Source organism: Oscarella lobularis, chromosome 3 (assembly GCF_947507565.1).
Source record: "Oscarella lobularis chromosome 3, ooOscLobu1.1, whole genome shotgun sequence".
Classification (NCBI taxonomy): domain Eukaryota; kingdom Metazoa; phylum Porifera; class Homoscleromorpha; order Homosclerophorida; family Oscarellidae; genus Oscarella; species Oscarella lobularis.
In genome coordinates, this window is record NC_089177.1 from 468,518 (window position 1) to 486,707 (window position 18,190).

At 48.4% G+C, this 18,190-nt stretch overlaps 7 protein-coding genes across 10 annotated transcripts; 2 read left to right on the forward strand and 5 right to left on the reverse strand.

The window, feature by feature from the left end:
- Positions 1-7: 7 nt before the first annotated feature.
- LOC136185090 (transforming acidic coiled-coil-containing protein 3-like) lies at positions 8-2,493 on the forward strand. Its single transcript, XM_065972155.1, has 14 exons — positions 8-204; positions 264-416; positions 483-523; positions 583-638; positions 692-753; positions 808-886; positions 937-1,277; positions 1,327-1,407; positions 1,467-1,573; positions 1,626-1,669; positions 1,725-1,873; positions 1,927-2,033; positions 2,123-2,243; positions 2,296-2,493. The coding sequence occupies exons 1-14, from the start codon at positions 10-12 to the stop codon at positions 2,365-2,367; spliced, it is 1,608 nt and encodes a 535-aa protein (XP_065828227.1). The 5' UTR covers positions 8-9; the 3' UTR covers positions 2,368-2,493.
- On the reverse strand, positions 2,395-4,110 carry LOC136185105 (sideroflexin-5-like). The gene is made up of 13 exons (XM_065972173.1): positions 4,051-4,110; positions 3,936-4,004; positions 3,810-3,887; positions 3,718-3,744; positions 3,579-3,659; positions 3,477-3,530; positions 3,367-3,423; positions 3,253-3,318; positions 3,096-3,186; positions 2,928-3,043; positions 2,788-2,873; positions 2,619-2,736; positions 2,395-2,572 (listed from the first exon to the last, which is right to left on the reverse strand). Exons 1-13 carry the CDS (start codon positions 4,096-4,098, stop codon positions 2,495-2,497), a joined length of 969 nt encoding a protein of 322 aa, XP_065828245.1. The 5' UTR covers positions 4,099-4,110; the 3' UTR covers positions 2,395-2,494.
- Positions 4,111-4,145: 35 nt separating this feature from the next.
- Positions 4,146-5,665, reverse strand: LOC136185097 (gamma-butyrobetaine dioxygenase-like). The gene is made up of 4 exons (XM_065972164.1): positions 5,042-5,665; positions 4,857-4,941; positions 4,608-4,807; positions 4,146-4,554 (listed from the first exon to the last, which is right to left on the reverse strand). Exons 1-4 carry the CDS (start codon positions 5,653-5,655, stop codon positions 4,221-4,223), a joined length of 1,233 nt encoding a protein of 410 aa, XP_065828236.1. The 5' UTR covers positions 5,656-5,665; the 3' UTR covers positions 4,146-4,220.
- Positions 5,666-5,771: 106 nt separating this feature from the next.
- LOC136185104 (gamma-butyrobetaine dioxygenase-like) lies at positions 5,772-6,962 on the reverse strand. 2 transcript variants are annotated; one of them, XM_065972171.1, is made up of 5 exons: positions 6,850-6,962; positions 6,572-6,782; positions 6,404-6,518; positions 6,155-6,351; positions 5,772-6,109 (listed from the first exon to the last, which is right to left on the reverse strand). In XM_065972171.1, the coding sequence occupies exons 2-5, from the start codon at positions 6,718-6,720 to the stop codon at positions 5,785-5,787; spliced, it is 786 nt and encodes a 261-aa protein (XP_065828243.1). In that variant the 5' UTR covers positions 6,721-6,782; positions 6,850-6,962; the 3' UTR covers positions 5,772-5,784. The 2 variants fall into 2 exon arrangements, with proteins under 2 accessions (XP_065828243.1, XP_065828242.1); XM_065972170.1 differs by having other exon boundaries at positions 6,572-6,956.
- On the forward strand, positions 6,955-15,337 carry LOC136185070 (activating signal cointegrator 1 complex subunit 3-like). 3 transcript variants are annotated; one of them, XM_065972122.1, is made up of 26 exons: positions 6,955-7,219; positions 7,276-7,321; positions 7,484-8,142; positions 8,200-8,433; positions 8,490-8,653; positions 8,704-8,848; positions 8,896-9,366; positions 9,414-9,962; positions 10,050-10,241; positions 10,295-10,519; positions 10,573-10,692; positions 10,756-11,184; positions 11,242-11,467; positions 11,521-11,774; positions 11,832-12,307; positions 12,361-12,673; positions 12,723-12,986; positions 13,044-13,181; positions 13,238-13,491; positions 13,569-13,694; positions 13,749-13,860; positions 13,917-14,051; positions 14,104-14,328; positions 14,378-14,647; positions 14,706-14,891; positions 14,942-15,337. In XM_065972122.1, exons 1-26 carry the CDS (start codon positions 7,010-7,012, stop codon positions 15,197-15,199), a joined length of 6,681 nt encoding a protein of 2,226 aa, XP_065828194.1. In that variant the 5' UTR covers positions 6,955-7,009; the 3' UTR covers positions 15,200-15,337. The 3 variants fall into 3 exon arrangements, with proteins under 3 accessions (XP_065828194.1, XP_065828193.1, XP_065828192.1); XM_065972121.1 differs by having other exon boundaries at positions 8,200-8,311; positions 8,363-8,433; positions 9,414-10,241; XM_065972120.1 differs by having other exon boundaries at positions 9,414-10,241.
- Positions 15,245-16,089, reverse strand: LOC136185110 (biogenesis of lysosome-related organelles complex 1 subunit 3-like). The gene is made up of 4 exons (XM_065972178.1): positions 15,866-16,089; positions 15,764-15,783; positions 15,596-15,717; positions 15,245-15,476 (listed from the first exon to the last, which is right to left on the reverse strand). The coding sequence occupies exons 1-4, from the start codon at positions 16,087-16,089 to the stop codon at positions 15,327-15,329; spliced, it is 516 nt and encodes a 171-aa protein (XP_065828250.1). The 3' UTR covers positions 15,245-15,326.
- A 44-nt stretch (positions 16,090-16,133) lies between these two features.
- Positions 16,134-17,648, reverse strand: LOC136185102 (uncharacterized). The gene is made up of 5 exons (XM_065972168.1): positions 17,519-17,648; positions 17,404-17,460; positions 17,301-17,349; positions 16,826-17,251; positions 16,134-16,756 (listed from the first exon to the last, which is right to left on the reverse strand). Exons 1-5 carry the CDS (start codon positions 17,609-17,611, stop codon positions 16,272-16,274), a joined length of 1,110 nt encoding a protein of 369 aa, XP_065828240.1. The 5' UTR covers positions 17,612-17,648; the 3' UTR covers positions 16,134-16,271.
- Between the last annotated feature and the right edge of the window lie 542 nt (positions 17,649-18,190).

Below are 18,190 nucleotides of genomic sequence, written 5' to 3' on the forward strand. Positions count from 1 at the left end.
CCCTCATTCATGGAAAGCCCGTTTATCGTCTCAAGCGAGAACGATTGTGGAACCCAGCAGTCTCAATCCAAATCGTCGAGGCAGACGTTCGTAGATCTGCTCAACGACCCGATTCCCGACTCGGTGACGCACGCTAGCCTAAAACCGACGTCGATCTTGAAGCCGTCGCACCGCGACAATCGTTCGGCGCCTATCAGACGAAAGGTATCTCATCGCGTCGACGCGTCCGCCGATTGACTCGTAAATCGGGGGCTCCCGCGCAGCTTCGCGTCGTAACTTTCCGAGGCGAAAACGACGATTCGTCGAGCGATCAACGCTGGAACTCCATTCGCGATCTCGACGAGGTCGAAAAGTGGAGCGAGCGAACGAGCGTCGTCACAAAAGCCGATCATCTCGTTCATTTTGATTACGGCAAGGTAATGTTGACAGTTTCTCAAAGGGGGGCCCCAGTCCGCGTCCCTCGAGCTCTGATTTTTCTATAGGAGCTGGTTGACGAACTTATCAACAGTTTATCCTGTTTTGGGTATGCAGTTTATCATAGTTACACTGTACCCTGAAAACGTTCACTTGTGTGCGCTGTAGGAAGGAGAATTGCAAGGAGGTGATGGATCAAGACGAATTTAGGCCTGCTTCAGAAGGTAAATTTCACCCTCTCATTTCATACAACTAATCTAGTTAGTTGACTTCTTAGTTCTGGGTGGTACTGAGCTGGAGTTTCTTGAGAAGCTTGAGTCCAATTCAGACGCCAATGCGGTAGGTGCTTCTATTAGAAATTTACTTATTATTGATTCTTATTTTAATTTGTAGAGAGACATTGCCTTGGCTCGACAATCACTTTTTGTGAAATTCGATCCTCTAGTAAAAGGTGCTTCAATGGCGAGAGCAGGTGAAAAAACCCAGAAATTCTTTTAACCACTGTAAACAGACTGTAAGCAGATTGTCTTCCTATGCCAGTTCGGCCTGAAAGCGAGGGAAATCTACTTGTATTGGATACACCTGAAAAAATTGCTAAAAAAAGATCAACCAAAGCTCCTTCGCCTTCTGCACCTGATATTCCATCCGCAGTTCCTCCACGCCTGCAGGAAAATTTGATGGGATCTGCTAGTCCGGTCTTAGCTTCGGTACCGGTTCCACAACCAAGCAAGAATGTTCAATCTCCTAAGGGCATTGATCGTCTTCTATTTCAACGTTTGGAAGACGGAGCTGTGGCACAGGAGGATCACGTAGGGATGGAGGATGGAAAGGAGGAGCCAGTCGGCGCCAGCGAACTGATTGACGTACGAAAGAGGGTCTCAATACTTGGGATTTTGATTATGGTGCGTATAGGTTTTGATGTATACAAGAAATGATTTAGAGAGAAGGGTCGAGGAAGCCGTCAAAGAGGCCATTGAAGAAATGAAGAAAAAGGTACAAGAACAATCACGGCTTTTGATTCATGGGTACATACACGTATTTATTTTGTACAGCATCTCGCCGACAAAGACCAGTTGCAAAAGGAGATTGACACGTTGAACGAAGAACGTCTTAAGCTCGGCAAGGAGCTGGAGAAAACCAAAGACTTCAACGAGTGTAGGTGCGTGAGATTACTCGTAATTGTCTCTCAAAACTACGTCCTATACTTTTAGAAAAGCCCTTTCTAAGTACAAGAAAACTGTGACAGAATTCACAAGTAACCCCTCGACCAGTAGTAGTACGCCGTTGGCGAGGGAATCTTCTGCTTGTAGAACTACAGGAGAAGAACGTAAAGGCTCTCGTGACTGCCAAGGAGACACAGGAGAGTTCCAAGGCCGAGTTTGATTCCGTTGAGACGTCCTTCTCTGATTTGCACAAGAGATACGAGCGTGTGAAGGCACTACACGAAGACTCTGTCAAGGTAAAGAATAGAGGACCCTGGCCTTCTGTTTGAGAGTACTGGAAACATTTTAGGACGGAGACGAGATGAGGAGCATATTGACTGACTACAAGGACAGGTTGAGCAAATCTGAACAAAAGTACAGGACCATCAAAGCGCAGGCCGAAGAAAAACTTGCAAGGTGACCAATCTAAAAAAAAACCCAATCAAAGCGCAGGGTAGCCTCTCCTGATCAGAGGCATCTCTCTCACATCCCCTATTCTTCTCCAGCTGTTCTGCTGAAGTAGAACGCGTTCAGAAGGCCAAGGATTCGGAGATGGCCTTCTTACAGACTCACTTGAAGAAGGAACAGCTGAAAATCGCTCGCCTCGAAAAGGATCTCTTATCAAAAGTGCACCGTCATCGTCATCACATAGAATAGAAAGCTGACAGGTGCGCTTTAGGATCAAGAAATGAAAGAAATGAGTTCTATTTGCGACGAGCTGATGAAGCAGCTAGGAGAGAGACAAGGGTGAGTGATTTCCCTCGCGCAGTCTCATGAACAGGATGCAACACAGAATTTTTTTTTCTGTACCACGCGCATTGGCTTGTGTTCAATACCGGTAATTTATGTTGTTCAATAGCACTGTAGTGAAATCATTGCTAGAGCCCTTTGTTGTAGTAGAGGAATTCTTCAGAACTTTTCTCCTGTAGCTCCTTTTCCAAAGCCAGTCTTTTGATCTAAAGTTAGTGTGAGAAGTAGGTTGAAGTAGAGGGCTCAATGTACCTGCCCCTCTTGAGGGAATAGACTTATAGCAAGAGGAAGAGCAAACGCAAATGCGGTCGTAACGGTCAGCACTTGGAAAGGTAGATTGAGTCGAGGATTGTTTTTCAGTAGTCTCGTTCTAAGAACAGCAGCATAGCGCACAGCGCACACCCACCCACCTACAACCGACCTTTCCAAAACAGTCATTGCAATAGGCGGAAGCACTAGAATAGGCAGCGGGAGGAAAGCTCGAGTTAAGGCTGTCTGATAGATAGCCTAAACAAGGGAATAGATAGATAGATAGGTTGAAGAGATACGCAGTTCCCTTGCCTCTTTGGCGGCGACTTTTGACACGCCTACAACTTGCTTGTCCTTGTCGTACACTTCAATTCCAGTCCCAGCTTCGTGCATTCTCATTAGCAGTAGATTGCAAGTGCTTGCCGTTACTAAATTGATATAATCTATCCCAGAGGATTGTATAGATCTGCTTTCTCTTACCCACGGCTGGAGTAGGAATAAAACGCTGAATGAGGATCCTCTGGGTAGGGGGTAGAGTCTTTGCACGATTGACAAGAACGTTCAGCCCCGCCTTAATTAATTAATAGAAAAAATGTGGCTAGGAAGGTTAATTAAATAAGATGGGGACTTCGCTTACAGCTATTCCCACTGCACTGGTTACTGCTCCTAGATAGCCTTGTATAAACTTGCTCGTTGGTGTAGGCTTAGTAACGGTTTTTCATAAGGAGAACTGTGTAGTTCTAGAACATACTTGACTGGCGTTTCTGTTAGCGTAATTGATGCAAGCATTGTGACTCTGATTAATCCACTAGAGAGACAGACGAAAAATTGCATACGCGGACCTTAAATATTTTGACTTGCCTGCCAGAAAATGATCTTGGCAAGGCTCTGTCCGGGCAAAAGCAGACCAACTACCTATAGCAACATTTCTGGTGTAATATTGGTACTGTACATAAACTGTACAATAGGAGATCCAAAAGGCACAAAGCCTGACATTCGAAATGGCATTAAAATCTTCTCCCCTGTATCCGGATGTATAATAGCCTATTGGCAAGTTTTTTTCCTGAGTTTCTCAGAAGAAAAAAACAATATCAGTTATTACTTGAACTACTTTCTTAGCGTCCCACAACTAAAAGATGGGAGAACATTAATAAATAACTAATAGGATTCTCTCACGTGTTTACGTTACAGTACCTCTTTGTCTGTTACGGCAGGCGGTAGAGCCCCTTGTTTGTAGTTTTCTAACAGCGTTTGACATTCCTCCAATCTTTTCTGATACAATAATGATGCAGTAGAACTTCTGAGCATGAAAGGGCTCACTGTTGATGTGAAGAGCGTCGTGGGATCGACGATATCGAGAAAGTGTCGAAAACGTCCCCAGAACGTTTGCTGCACGACGCTGTGCAATCCGGAAAGTGCAAAATAAGACGTTTACCTGATCGAAGCGCGACTTATCGAGCGCGAACGGAGGATAGCTGCCCATAGCGTCGACGGAATCACGTGTGTGAGAGTGGAGACGTGACGACGTCATAGCTGGATACTCATAGAGGTGAGCAAAAGAGGTAAGTAAACAAACAATCAATAAGAGAAATTTTTCAGTCAATTTTAGTCCTCGTCGCCAAACAGTTTTGTCTTCAATACCCTAGCTCTTGATCGTGCTTCGTCCCAACCGACGTAGACAACATTCATGTGACTTTTTCCTTCTCCCGCTATTTCCATTCGCTCGACACCGTCAAGAATGCGAAAGTTGTCCTTGACAATCAGCTGTCCCGGCTCGAAATCGTGACGCAAAACGAACTGGGTGTCTTCAATGATGTCCATGAATTCGTAGTAGGCATCATACCAGTCACAGAGTTGATCTTGAAAATCAACAGCAACGTGCGGAGTTCGCATTCCGTCATTGACACACACTTGCAAAATATGTCCATCTTCATCTACACTAAAACAAGAAAGTAGAGAAAACACATGCAATATTGATATTGTATTATTTACATTATAGTTGGATGCCATGTCTCCGTTGCATGTTTGAACTCCGGGCCAGGATCATCTTTGAAATATATAGGCATTTCACTAAGCAATCTAAACGCTTCAGGATTTCTTTTCCGCAGCAATTCAGCAGCTCGAAAACCGTCACTGAACAGATACGTGCCCCCAGTTACGTTCTCGCGAGCAATGCAGTGAATACCACTTATCTAGAAACGCCAAGTGATCTATGGTAAAAGCAGGTGCGCAGCGGCTTACCGGTGGAACATATTGATATGAGGGTAAGTGAGTACGAAGTCCTGTTCCATCTCTGGTGCCATGAGCCACGAAAGACCGTTTATTCCTAATAAAAAAATTAATTTCAGACGCCCCTCCTCCCTGTGCACGCTACGCGAATGGGTGTGGTTTCTAGACAAAAATTCTCTGCCGCGTGACCCACGTACCCGTAAGTCGTCGTAAATGGATATCCGGCGGCGACGTTGGCGAACTCCTCGACAAAATCGTCGCTCTCGCCGCAATTGCGCACGATCGCGAGACCGTGCGTTTCCAAGCTGAGCAGCATGTCCAAGAGCTTCGTCGAATCGTCGCGAATCGTCGCGTAATCGAACGCGGGCAAACGCGCCGCGCTTTTCGTTTGCGTTGTCCACAGCTCCTTCGTCGTCAAGCGCGCCGTGCAGTCGGTTTCGCCGTCGCAGCGCTCGGCGAGCCACGACGCGGTGTAATTGCTTCGATGATCGTCCGACCACGTGATCGTCACCTTCTTCCCGTCGGGCGCAACAATAGCCTCTTTCGCCGTCAGATTCAGATCTACATCGAACGCGGGATTGAATAAACGCTGACGCGACGACTTGTCGAACGATTCTGGCTCCGTGCAGTTGTCGCGCAGAAAAAGATAGAGAACGTCGCTCGGCCGACGATCGGAATCTCTCCAATGCAGGCGCAAGTCGCGTTCTTTTAGTTCGACGTCGCGTATCGTTGCCGTCGTCGCCATCGAGGCGAGACTGAATCTCGCTAAAGGCTTCAAGTAAGCAGCACGAAGTCCGCGAAGCAAAGCCATGTAAGAGAGAGAAAACCTACGGCGAACAGAGTAAGCAAAGCCGGATCTCGTGAGACTCCGTGCGCTACTGAAACTGAAAGACAACTTCACCGCGCATGTCTATATGCGTCGAAGATTAGCGTTAATTAATTAAGATAATTTCTTTTCCAGTGTTCGGCCCTTGGCTCTCACTCCATCCCAATCGAAGTAGATTGTGTTCAAGACTCGTCGTTTACCGTTATCCAGTCTCATCTGACTTCTCCCATGCAGTACGCGATGATTATCGACAACTATTGCAGAGCCAGGTGTTAGGAGGCGCTTGAACGTGAGCGGGTTCGATTCCCTCTGAATTTGATGGGCAAGTCTGTAGAAGGCTTTGTACCAGTCGCCAAGCCGGTCTTTGTGCTTCAATGCAATTCGGGGAGCACGTGAATTGTTAAAGCACAGTTGAACCAATTGTCCTAATTTGCCTGTCCTAATGCAGAAATTATCACATCAAGAAACGTTTAGGTGAGCTTACCTGATAATGGGATGCCAGGCTTCCAAGTAAAAATCAACGTATTCATTGCCTGTTCCTCGAAATGGAATGGGAATTTCACAGAGCAAATTGAATGCCGACGGATCAGCCTGTCGCAATTGTTCCGCAGCAAGAAAACCGTCTAAAGCCAAGCTTTCTCCTCCCCAATCAGCCGTCTCAATTGAATGCATGACGAGTACCTACATATGGCAAGTCATCCCAACAGATATAACAAAGCAGAGATGTACTTACTGGTGGAACGTTCCTGTAAACAGGCAAATCAGTATGAAGAAGAATCTCGTTGGCTGTGTATATGAAGTCGCTGTAGTGGCCTGACTGCATGCTTATTACTGGTGCTACAGCAGGACTATGAAAACCACACACAATCAAAATATACAGTGAAAGCCTTACTATACCTACCCAAAAACAGAGGGATATGGGCCCGCTGCCATCAGGTTGGCGAGCTCTAAGACAAAGTTTCCTTCTGTACCACAGTTTCTTAGCAGGATTAGTCCGTGTTTTTCGAGCGATAGGATAGCGTCGTGTATCTGCCGGTCGTTCGATTTCATCGCCTGGAAATCATATTCGGGAGGATTCTGAGCCGACTCTTCTGTCCAAAGCTTCTTCTCAGCTAATGGTGAGAACAAATGGTGTTTCTCGTGTCTGAGCCAGGCGGTTTGAAAACGGTTTCTTTGTACCGCACTAAATCGTCGTAACAGGGTCTGCCTTTGACATTCACATCGGAGGAAGAGATTGCCTTTGCTAATGGCGAGCATTATCCTGAGACACTCCCCTGGGAACCTCAGCGGTCTGTCCCGTATCTCGCGTTGCACCAGAAGGAGGAAATTGTCGTTGCGAATGGCGGCCGAAGAGCATCCGCGTCTCACGACGGCTCTGAGAGCGTTTGGAAGCATCAGCGAGTCGTCGGCGGATGCGACTTCGACGCGCGAAGTCGCGGAGATGGTGCAAGCGAAGAAACGCCGACGGCGGGACAAAGAAGTTACCCTGAACTGGAAGGAAATGACGGAATTCTTCAAGAAGAATTGCGAACAGCAGTCTTTTAGAGAGGTATGCCACGTGTGTGGAGAGAAACGAAAGTGAAAAAAAAACGATCGATTTGATAGGCCGAAAAACTTTTCAACGATCTTTGCGAGTCAGCCTCACACATAGGTAAGATTCAAGTCAACCCAAGTTGAGTTCCGATAAGATAGCTTGAGAGCCTCTCTACATTAGAATACAGTGTATAGTAAAGACAGTAAGGCAAAAACGTGCATGCTAATAAACTAAGCAGGGGACAATCAACTATCATTTTCAACTGACTCGTTTTCTCAGTTGGTGCTGAGGCTGAACGAGACGTGGTCCGCGAGGCATCTGCATTTCTTTTCCGTCTCCTACGAAACAGCGATCACGTGGGTCGAGCAGAGTCAATGGAAGTCAAGCGAATGTTCGGACCTTTTCCGGCGGCTCAAGTCTCCAAGGCTCATTCGACGGTGACCCGTCTTGTTGCTCTTCTACCGAGCAGCGTCATCCACGCAGATGAGAAAAATCTAAGCGAGGACAAATCTATCGGCGATAGCGACGGCGTGGAATTCGGAGCAAAAATTCGCTTTTCATTTGAATCGACAGATTGTCACTGGCTCGGCAACGGCATAACGGAAGAATATTTGAAACGACTCGATGAAGTGGACAAGGAAGCGACAACAGCAAAGACAAAAGTCGCGGATTTACTGACGCCAGAATTCATATCACAAGCTATCAACACGTCTCTGGCGAAGACAACGGAGAAAAAGGCAGAAAAAAAGACGAATGGAACTTTACCTACGGTGGCGACTCCTGCTGCCGCCGCTTCTTCCATGGACGCGTCGTGGCTGAGACGATGCTGTGAGGAGCATTTCGTCGGGGGAACGAGTGGCATGTCGGTTCACGATATGTTTGCTGTGCTGTTTGATATGTTGAGCTCGTTGAGAAGCAACGACGAGATACAGAATGAAGTAACCTTCTAGGGCTTATTTTATTATTTATCTAACGTTTTGCTTTTGACTTTGTAGCTGTTTGATTTGCTCGGTTTCGAAAAATTTGACCTTATTCAAGAGATGTTGACTAGGAGGCAGGAAATTGTGCACTCAACTCTGAGTGGATCTGCAGAGGAAATGACTGCAGGTAGATACTACAGTTCTGTAAGAAAATCTTTTATTTTTTGCTTGGTGTCAGGTTTTAGTGGCAAAGGAAAAAAACACGCTGGCTCTAAAGGACCGTCGATTTCATCACAAGTCATTATACAGGTTAGCGTGAGAGGTAGTTTTGCGTCTGTGTGTCGTCGAGTCGGATTTTTTTTCAGTCGCAAGAAGAGAAAGAACTGCGAAAGTGGCAGCGGAAAGAGGAGAAAAAACAGGCGAGACGAGAAGCGGCCATCGCCAAGCACATCCCAAACGAAGAGATGGAAGACAGGGAGAAATATTTGAAAGCACTTGGCATCGATCCCGACCAACTTAGAACAGAAAGGTAACGCAACTTCGAACTAGGAAAATTTTAGTCAATCGTTTTCTTACCAGAGAGGCGTCTCTGATAGCAGCCGCCAATGCGCCACTGTTCAGTAACAAAGGAAAGGCGACGGCGTCAGCGGGTCCTATTTATCCGCACGTTTACGACGCCCAGTTGGAGGCGAGAAGGGCCGGTGCCTATATTGGAGGAAACAAGGTAAGATCTTAATAATGGTTCTCTCGACGTTTTTTTATTCCTTTCAGTTTCTTTTACCCGAAAATGTCACGAGAACGAATATGAGGCAATGGGAAGAAGTGAGAATACCGGCACTCGATCCCTTCCCGTTCGACAAACGACTTTCGCCGCTCGTTCGCATATCCGACTTGGACGACGTGATTCGAATCGCGTTTCAATCGACGAAGAAACTGAATCGGATTCAATCGATCGTCTATCCGGCGGCGTACGAAACGAACGAGAATCTGCTCGTGTCGGCGCCAACGGGCGCCGGCAAGACGAACGTCGCCATGCTGACCGTTCTACGCGAGTTACGCTGCAACATGGAGTCGAGTGTAATCAAGAAGGACGAGTTCAAGGTGATCTACGTGGCGCCGATGAAGGCGCTCGCCGCCGAAATGGTGCGCACGTTCGGCGAAAGGCTCGCGCCGCTTGGCATCGTCGTGCGCGAGTTGACCGGAGACATGCAGATGACCAAGGCGGAGATTCAAAAAACACAGGTAAGGAATTTAAAAATGTGACGTCATCATAATTTTTTTTCCCCTAGATGATTGTGACGACGCCGGAGAAGTGGGACGTCGTGACGCGCAAAGGCCAAGGCGACGTTTCCCTAACGAACGCCGTCAAGCTTCTCATCATCGACGAAGTCCATCTACTCCACGAAAATCGCGGCGCCGTCATCGAGAGTCTCGTCGCTCGCACGCTTCGCCAAGTCGAATCGTCTCAGACGATGATACGCATCGTCGGCCTCTCGGCGACGCTGCCCAATTACGTCGACGTCGCGCGCTTTTTGCGCGTCAATCCCTACGTCGGACTCTTCTACTTCGACGCGCGCTTTCGTCCGGTGCCGCTCAATCAGACGTTCATCGGCGTCAAGTCGCCGAATGCGCTTCAACGCATGAAGGATACGGATCGCGTTTGCTTCGAGAAGGTTCGCGATCAAATCGGCGACGGACACCAGGTGATGGTGTTCGTGCACGCGCGCAATGCCACCGTCAAAACGGCGGAAACGCTACGGGATTTGGCTTTGAACGAGGGCGAAAGTGGCGCTTTCTTACCGGATCAAGGCCCAGAGTGGGGCAGTGCCGAGAAGCAGGTATCGAATCACCAAATTATTGATTTTGCACCATTTCTTTCTTTCTTTCTTTCTTTCTTTCTTTCTTTCTTTCTTTCTTTCTCTCAGGTTGCGAAGTCTCGCAATCGTGCCGTGCGAGAGCTCTTCCAGTTCGGCTTTGGAATTCACCATGCCGGCATGTTGCGAAGCGATCGGAATTTAGTTGAGAGCCTCTTCGCGCGCGGCCTCATACGAGTGCTCGTGTGCACGGCGACGTTGGCGTGGGGAGTCAATCTGCCAGCTCACGCCGTCATCATAAAGGTTATAGAGGCATTGTGGACGGTTACATAGGTTATATATATTTCTCTCCTTAGGGAACTCAACTGTATGATTCGACCAAGGGCGCTTTCGTTGATTTAGGGATACTCGACGTGCTGCAGATCTTTGGCCGCGCTGGCCGTCCTCAATACGACAGCGTCGGCGAAGGAATGATCATCACAGCGCACGACAAGCTGTCCCATTATCTTTCTCTTTTGACGCAACAACACCCAATCGAAAGTCAATTCACCGGTCGCCTCATCGATAATCTCAATGCGGAGGTAAATTGCTTCCTATTGACCAATGAGAGGAGTTACAATTTTTTGTACACCAGATCGCTTTGGGAACGGTGGGAAACGTTGAAGAAGCCGTGCAGTGGCTCAGTTACACGTATTTCTTCGTTCGCATGCATCTCAATCCAATGGTCTATGGGATACCATACGGAGCGAAAAAGGTACAGGGACCCCCTAGCATGCGACTTAAAAGAGAAAAGAAAGTACTATTAGTCGTATTGCAGAATGATCCCGAGCTGGAGAAGTATCGGACGGACTTAATTGTGAGTGAAGCGAAGAAGCTCGACGCGGCTCGCATGGTCCGCTTCGATCCTCGCACTCGCTCCCTAAACATAACCGATCTCGGTCGCACGGCGAGTCACTTCTACATCCAATACGCGACCGTGGAAGTCTTCAACGAACTCTTTCGTTCTCAAATGACCGAAGGCGACGTATTGGCGATGGTCGCAAAGGCGAGCGAATTCGAACAGGTCAAAGTGCGCGAGGAGGAGGCGAACGAACTGAAGGATCTTCTCGAAGGCGTCTGCGTGATGCGCGTCAAAGGGGGAACGGAGAATAGCTACGGTAAAGTGAACATTCTCATGCAGACGCACATATCTCGTGCTCCCGTGGAGACGTTTTCGTTGGTTTCCGACATGGCCTACGCGGCTCAAGTACGAGAAATTAATTGAGAGATGTCTTTTGGGAAAAAATAATTGACTTCGCTTTAGAATGGAGCGCGAATACTTCGCGCTCTGTTTGAAATTGCGCTTCGACGCGGTTGGCCCACGATGACCTATCGGCTCTTGACTCTGTGCAAGAGCTTGGATCGTCGACTGTGGTCGTTCGAAAATTCGCTTCGCCAATTCACGTCGCTTTCGCACGAGATTCACGTGAAGCTCCAGACGCAGAAGTTGACCGTCGACAAGATGAGAGACATGAGAGCCGAAGACATAGGTAAAAAAACGTATTTCTGTACGACGTTTCAACTTAGTCATTTTTTCATCAAGGTCATATGATTCGTTATGTTCGCATGGGCGATCAAGTGAAGCGTTGCGTCGATCAGTTTCCCTTTATCGGGCTCGCCGCGTCAATCCAGCCCATTACGCGTACGGTGCTACGCGTGCGGCTCACCGTCGAGCCGCTCTTTGACTGGAACGATCGCGTGCACGGCACGACGGCCGATCCGTGGTGGATATGGGTCGAAGACGCCGAAAACGATCACATGTACTATTCGGAATATTTTCTTCTACAAAGAAAACAGGTGCAGTATGAAAAGCCATACGCGCCGCCGTTGATCGCAATGTTTTCGATTTTTCAGGTCATTGAAAAGACGTCGCAAACGCTCGTCTTTACGATACCGATTTTCGAGCCGCTACCGCCGCAATACTTCGTCCGCGCCGTGTCGGATCGTTGGCTCGGCGCCGAAGCGGTCGCCGCTATATCGTTTCAGCATCTCATCCTTCCCGAACGCCATCCGCCGCACACGGACCTTCTCAACTTGCAGCCGCTGCCCGTGACGGCGCTCGCCGATCCCTACCTAGAACGGCTCTATCCGTACACGCACTTCAATCCCATACAAACGCAGATCTTTCACACGATGTACCACGCCGATACGAACGTTCTGTTGGGAGCGCCGACCGGCAGTGGCAAGACGGTCGCCGCCGAATTGGCCATGTATCGCGTCTTTCGCGAATACCCCGGCCAAAAGGTCGTCTATATTGCTCCGCTGAAAGCGTTGGTGAGAGAGCGCATGAGCGACTGGCGAAATCGATTGCAAAAACATTTGGGGAAAAAGTGCACTATTGATGATGACGTCAAAAAGTATTAATTATTCGATACTTTTTTAGAATTGTTGAATTGACCGGCGACTTTTCGCCGGACGTGCGAGCCATCGCCGCCGCCGACGTAATCGTCACTACGCCGGAAAAGTGGGACGGCATCAGTCGCAGTTGGCAGAGTCGCTCCTACGTGCAAAGCGTCGCTCTGCTCGTAATCGACGAAATTCACCTGCTCGGCGACGAACGCGGTCCCGTTCTCGAAGTGATCGTCTCGCGAACGAATTTCATATCGTCGCACACGGAGCGAAGCGTTCGAGTCGTCGGCCTATCGACAGCGTTAGCGAACGCTCGTGACCTCGCCGATTGGCTCGGAATTGAAGAAGTACGATATATTCATAGATATAGAATAACGATAATTTATTGTGTTTTAGAATGGATTGTTTAATTTTCGACCTTCGGTGCGGCCCGTTCCGTTGGACGTTCACATTCACGGTTTCCCTGGGAAGCACTATTGTCCGCGCATGGCCACGATGAACAAGCCGACGTTCGACGCTATTCGCACTCACTCGCCGGCCAAACCGACGCTCGTGTTCGTCGCGTCGCGTCGTCAGACGCGACTCACTGCCCTCGATCTCATCTCGTATTTGGCCGCGTCTGAAAATCCGAAGCAGTGGCTTCATTTGCCGGAGAGAGAGGTAAGTGGTTGAGGGGCTCGCGATACGGCGTGTTTCCTATCGATGTTTGTCTCTGAGATGGGAGAATTGGTCACGAATGTTAGAGATAGTAATCTGAAATTGACTCTCGCTTTTGGCATTGGCCTCCATCACGCCGGTTTGCACGAGAGAGATAGGAAGATCGTCGAGGAGTTGTTCGTGAATCAAAAGATACAGGTACGGTAACTTCCCAAAGAAAAAAATAACCCTCTCGCTTTTCCTTCTCCCGTTAGATTTTAGTAGCCACAAGCACTCTCGCCTGGGGAGTCAATTTTCCCGCTCATCTAGTCGTCGTTAAGGGCACCGAGTACTATGACGGCAAAACGCATCGCTACGTCGATTTTCCCATAACCGATGTTCTGCAAATGATGGGTCGAGCCGGGCGTCCGCAGTTCGACGACAAGGGCGTCGCTGCCATCTTCGTTCACGACATCAAGAAGCACTTCTATAAAAAGTTTCTCTACGAGCCGTTTCCCGTCGAGTCAAAGTGAGTTAGAGCAAACAGGCCCTCTCTCCAACGTGTAAACAAACGTCTACGGCTCTTCTTTTCTCTCCTCTTTGTAGTCTCTTGGAAGTTCTGCCTGATCATTTGAATGCTGAAATTGTTGCTGGAACGATCACGTCGAAGCAGGACTGCATGGATTACATAACGTGGACGTATTTCTTCCGAAGACTGATAGTGAATCCAAGGCAAGACAAAACGAGAAAAACGACTTAAGGGCTTACGTTCTTATTTCTTTACAGCTTCTACGAATTGGACGATATTCGAAACGATTCCATGAACGACTACCTGTCTAATCTCGTTCAGAAAGCCTTAGGGGAGCTCGAAACGTCGCACTGCGTTGAAGTAGCTGAGGTATGGTCATCAGCGGTTTTGAAACCGTTTCAACGGTTCATTCATTATCTTCTAAGGATGATCGCACTCTTCTTCCCACTGCACTCGGACGAATCGCGTCCTTCTATTACTTGCACAACGGTACGGTAAAACTATTCAGTGAACGTCTGGACGATGATATGAGCTTGGACGACTTGCTTCTCGTTCTAACTGTAAGACAGACACGACAGGGGGGTACAGTGAATTTTGACCGTTGTTTTATAGGATGCTCGCGAGTATGACGATCTGCCTGTTCGACACAACGAGGACAACGTGAACGAGACTCTTGCTCGGGAATTACCTATCGACGTTGGCTACCAAGGCTACGACAGTCCCCACACAAAAACGCATCTTCTTCTTCAAGCTCATTACTCCCGAGCAGACCTACCCATGACAGATTACGTAACCGATACGAAATCGGTTCTTGATCAAGCAATTCGAATTCTACAGGTAGACATCCTACAGGGAACGTCCTAGCTTGATACCTATTTCTCTTTAGGCAATGATAGACGTTGTTTCCTACAAGGGGTGGCTTTCGACGGCTCTCAGGGCAATGCAGCTGATTCAGATGACTGTTCAAGGTCGATGGGTTCACGACTCGTCGCTTTTGACCCTTCCCGGTGTGGAGCATTATCATATGCAATACTTTATCAGTTCACGTCGCCGGCTAATTGAATGCCTGCCGGAATTGATGGCTGAGGCGAGTGGAAAGCCAAGCGTCTTGCGCGGCATTCTTGACAAAGTGCTCGCAAAGCAGCAGATCAGCGATGTGAGCTACGAGCGAGAAAGAGAAGGGGGAAACGTTTTAATACCAGTTCTCTACATAGATGTATAGCGTTTTGATGGAATTACCACAAGTGGAAGTATCAATTCGCCTGAAAGGGGAAGCCACGTTCAATGGCAAAGCCCACGACATCGATCTAACGAGTCGCGAAGGCTCGAAAAGGAACTGGCTTCGTCTCCAGCCTGATAAAGAATGCGTAAGTCAAATCACTTTAACTCGACTAGGCAAGGTAGGACAAGGGAATCCTCATTCAAACCGGAATTAACGTTCTTTTTTTAGAAAGCAGATTCTAAGGCTCACTCGCCTCGCTTTCCAAAACCAAAAGACGAAGGTTGGTGGCTCGTTCTTGGTGACGTCGAATCGGGCGAGTTGGTTGCCATGAAACGGGTGGGATTCGTTCGGAGGCGAATGCAAGTCAATCTCGCCTTTTACACGTCCGAAACGTCGTGTCGAAAGATCTACACGCTCTATGTTATGAGCGACAGCTATCTGGGACTCGATCAGCAGTACGACATTTCCGTGGAAGTCGAAATCTAACGCAAAATTCGCGTTGGGGAGAAGGTAAGCGTGGCTAAGGCAACGTAAAGCGAATTTCTTTGCGATTTTATTTTTTGCTTGTGTTGAATAATGTATAACGCGTCAGAGAACAACGTCTGTGCCGTGCTTAGGACTGTACAGGAGACGAACTTGAAGACTGCAATGATGGAAGTGCCTTTTTGAATGACGGCAAGAGGTGGCTTCCCGTTGCAAAGTCCATCGCCCTGTGAACTCCCTCGAGATTTTGCGTCCCTTCAGTGAGAGTATCGAGGGTTTCCTATATCAAGGGAAGGGGGGAGTGGAGGCTTCAGGTTTCAAATAATATTTGCTAGGTTGAGTGGGAGGTTTATAAAAGATGCGTTCTGTACTATCCGTAAAGTAGGACCCAAGAAGTACCTCTCCCATCGTCTGCAGTTTACTGAGATGATCCGTTGATATAGCAACTCCTTTTGTGCACTTCTCGTATACAGCTGTTACCTGCCTCCGAACCTGGTGTCCAAGTTTCAAGTTGAACTCCCCTGTTTTTAACATAAGTCACAAATCAAACTGGCAGATAGACATTACTGAGTTTTCTGTGCAGTGGCCTAAAAACAGAGACAACCATGTGTTAGCAGCCGGAGTGAGACATCCGGGAGGTCGAAGAAGTTTCTCTACGACGTGACTCACGTATCGTATTCAGGTCTTCGAACCGTCGTCGCCTGCGGATCGCGAGAGGACGACGGCGACTCCAATTCGATTGGAACGTTGTCGCTCGGCGTTTCCTCGTCCTCCTCGTCCGATTCCGACGCTTCTCCTGGAACGACCTGAGCCGATACGACGGCGGCCGGTGCCCTACCGGAACCGTAGACCTCCTCGTCCGATTCGTCGTCTTCTCCCTGGACTACGGACATGATTGGATCTGCACAATGCGCAAAAGGATACGCGGTTCTGCGAATCGCTTGGCATCATGTGATGTACCGTAAGTCAGTTCAACAGACTCGAACACAGAACACAGACAGACTCAGACACAAACAATAGAACGCTGACAGACAAATCACGCCAACATCTACCGTGACATTAGATCAAGTTCTGTTCATCCAATATTAATAGTCTTGACTATGATATTATAAGTCTTACGTTTGCAGCAAAGAATTCCAGTTGTGACGCCCGATGTGAACGTTGAGCAGGCTCTGTTTTTCAAGTCGATTCTTCCCGAGGCCAGGCACGAACTCTGGCCGCTCTTCAAATTGCAGCTCTTTCCCACTGCTCCCAAATCATTGTTATTCTGTTTGCTGCAATCCAACGGCCGACACTGCCCAAAATCATTTGAAGCCTTGTAGGGAAAGCATCCGCTCGGCTTCGATGCTTCACTAAACGAGATCTTCTTCAGCAACGCCGCATGGAACGAAACGTCAACCGGCGAGCAGATGTCCCAGCCAGGAGCGCACAACTGCAACCCGGCAAAATCGATTGCGCCAATCCACTTGCCGGCACAACCTTGGACGAGATCGGTGGACGGGAATGTCGCTTCGGTCGACGCGTCCTTGCACCCAGACTCGGAATAGGAAGAAACCACATCTAAACACGCAAATTATGGTAAAAGAATCGATTTTGGGCCTGGCGGAAGGGCGGCGTCCGCCCCTGAACCTTTGCAACACAGCAGACCATCCGTTTCCCCTTCCTTGAAAAATCCGCACGCCCTTCCCTTTAGATCGATACGTCCAGTGTTGAGACAGGATTTCTGTCCGCTCTTCAAATTGCACTTCTTTCCCACGGCTCCCATGTCGTTAGCGTTGCTTTCATCGCAGTTGAGATGACGGCACTTTCCGAAGTCGTTGTTCGCGTTGTACGCATAGCAACCGTCGACGTTTTTACCGTCGACGAAGTCGATCGTGCCTACGAGAACGGCGTCGCGAGCGTTTCCGCCGTTCTCCGCCGGCGAGCAGACGTGCCATCCGTCGGCGCAGATCTGGTCGGACGCGTCGGCGATGTGACCCGTCCACTCGCCGGCGCACGCCTGGACGTTGCACGAAACGGGAAAGCGGCCTTCGACCGTTCCGTCTCGGCACCCCGCTATGATAAACAGTAAACATAACACTACGTACATTCTTTAGCACCGCACCTTCGCTTTGAGCGTCGCCGAGTTTCTCAAGTATCGCGTCAGCTATTTCCTTTGTTAGAGGAAGCTGTCAGGCGAAAAAACATCATAACGTTCGGACGTCTACCTTTGCTGAAGGTCCTTTGTGCGGCTCGACGTTTCCGAGAGCCGCGGCAACAATTTCCTTAGAATTAAGTGCTAGTGGCAAAACGTTCTGCTTTATTCGTGTATTGAAGCAATACCTCTTCTAGTGTAGCCCGTTTAGCCAACGACGTAGCAGCCACGTTCCAGCCACCACACAGCGACAAAAGAAGCAAGGCAGCGAGCGTCTTCATAATGTAAGGCGAGAAGACTGAATGTCCGGGCAGGCGTGAAGCGGGCGTATAAGAGTTAATGCGAAGGAAAGGAAATGCTTGTGTACGCCCAACATGGGCGTGGTTTTCAGTCCATTTAGACATTGAGAGCAAGCCTAGGGCTACATTGCTCGAGATCACACATGCATCGCCGAACGGATAAGGAAACGGTGCTACAACTTCAAGGAACACAGCGTCACAGATACAATATACTTTAGGCTATGTCAATATAACACTATTGGCGAAGTCATGCTCTGTCGACTCCTCGTATACGTCGAGCTAGCTGGATGTCCTTCGGCATTATCGTCACTCTCTTGGCATGAATAGCGCACAGATTACTGGAAAAGAATCTAAAAATTGGATAAAGCAATAAAAATGCTGTCTGCTCACGTGTCTTCGAAGAGGTGGATTAAGTATGCTTCTGAAGCTTCCTGGAGTGCTTCGATGGCATTTGACCTCCATTTCAGCGCCGTACGAGTGCATTCAATCGCTATTTCCCTTACCTTCAATTAGCACTAATTAGGTAGTGAATTTCCAATACCAATAACGATAATTATTTTC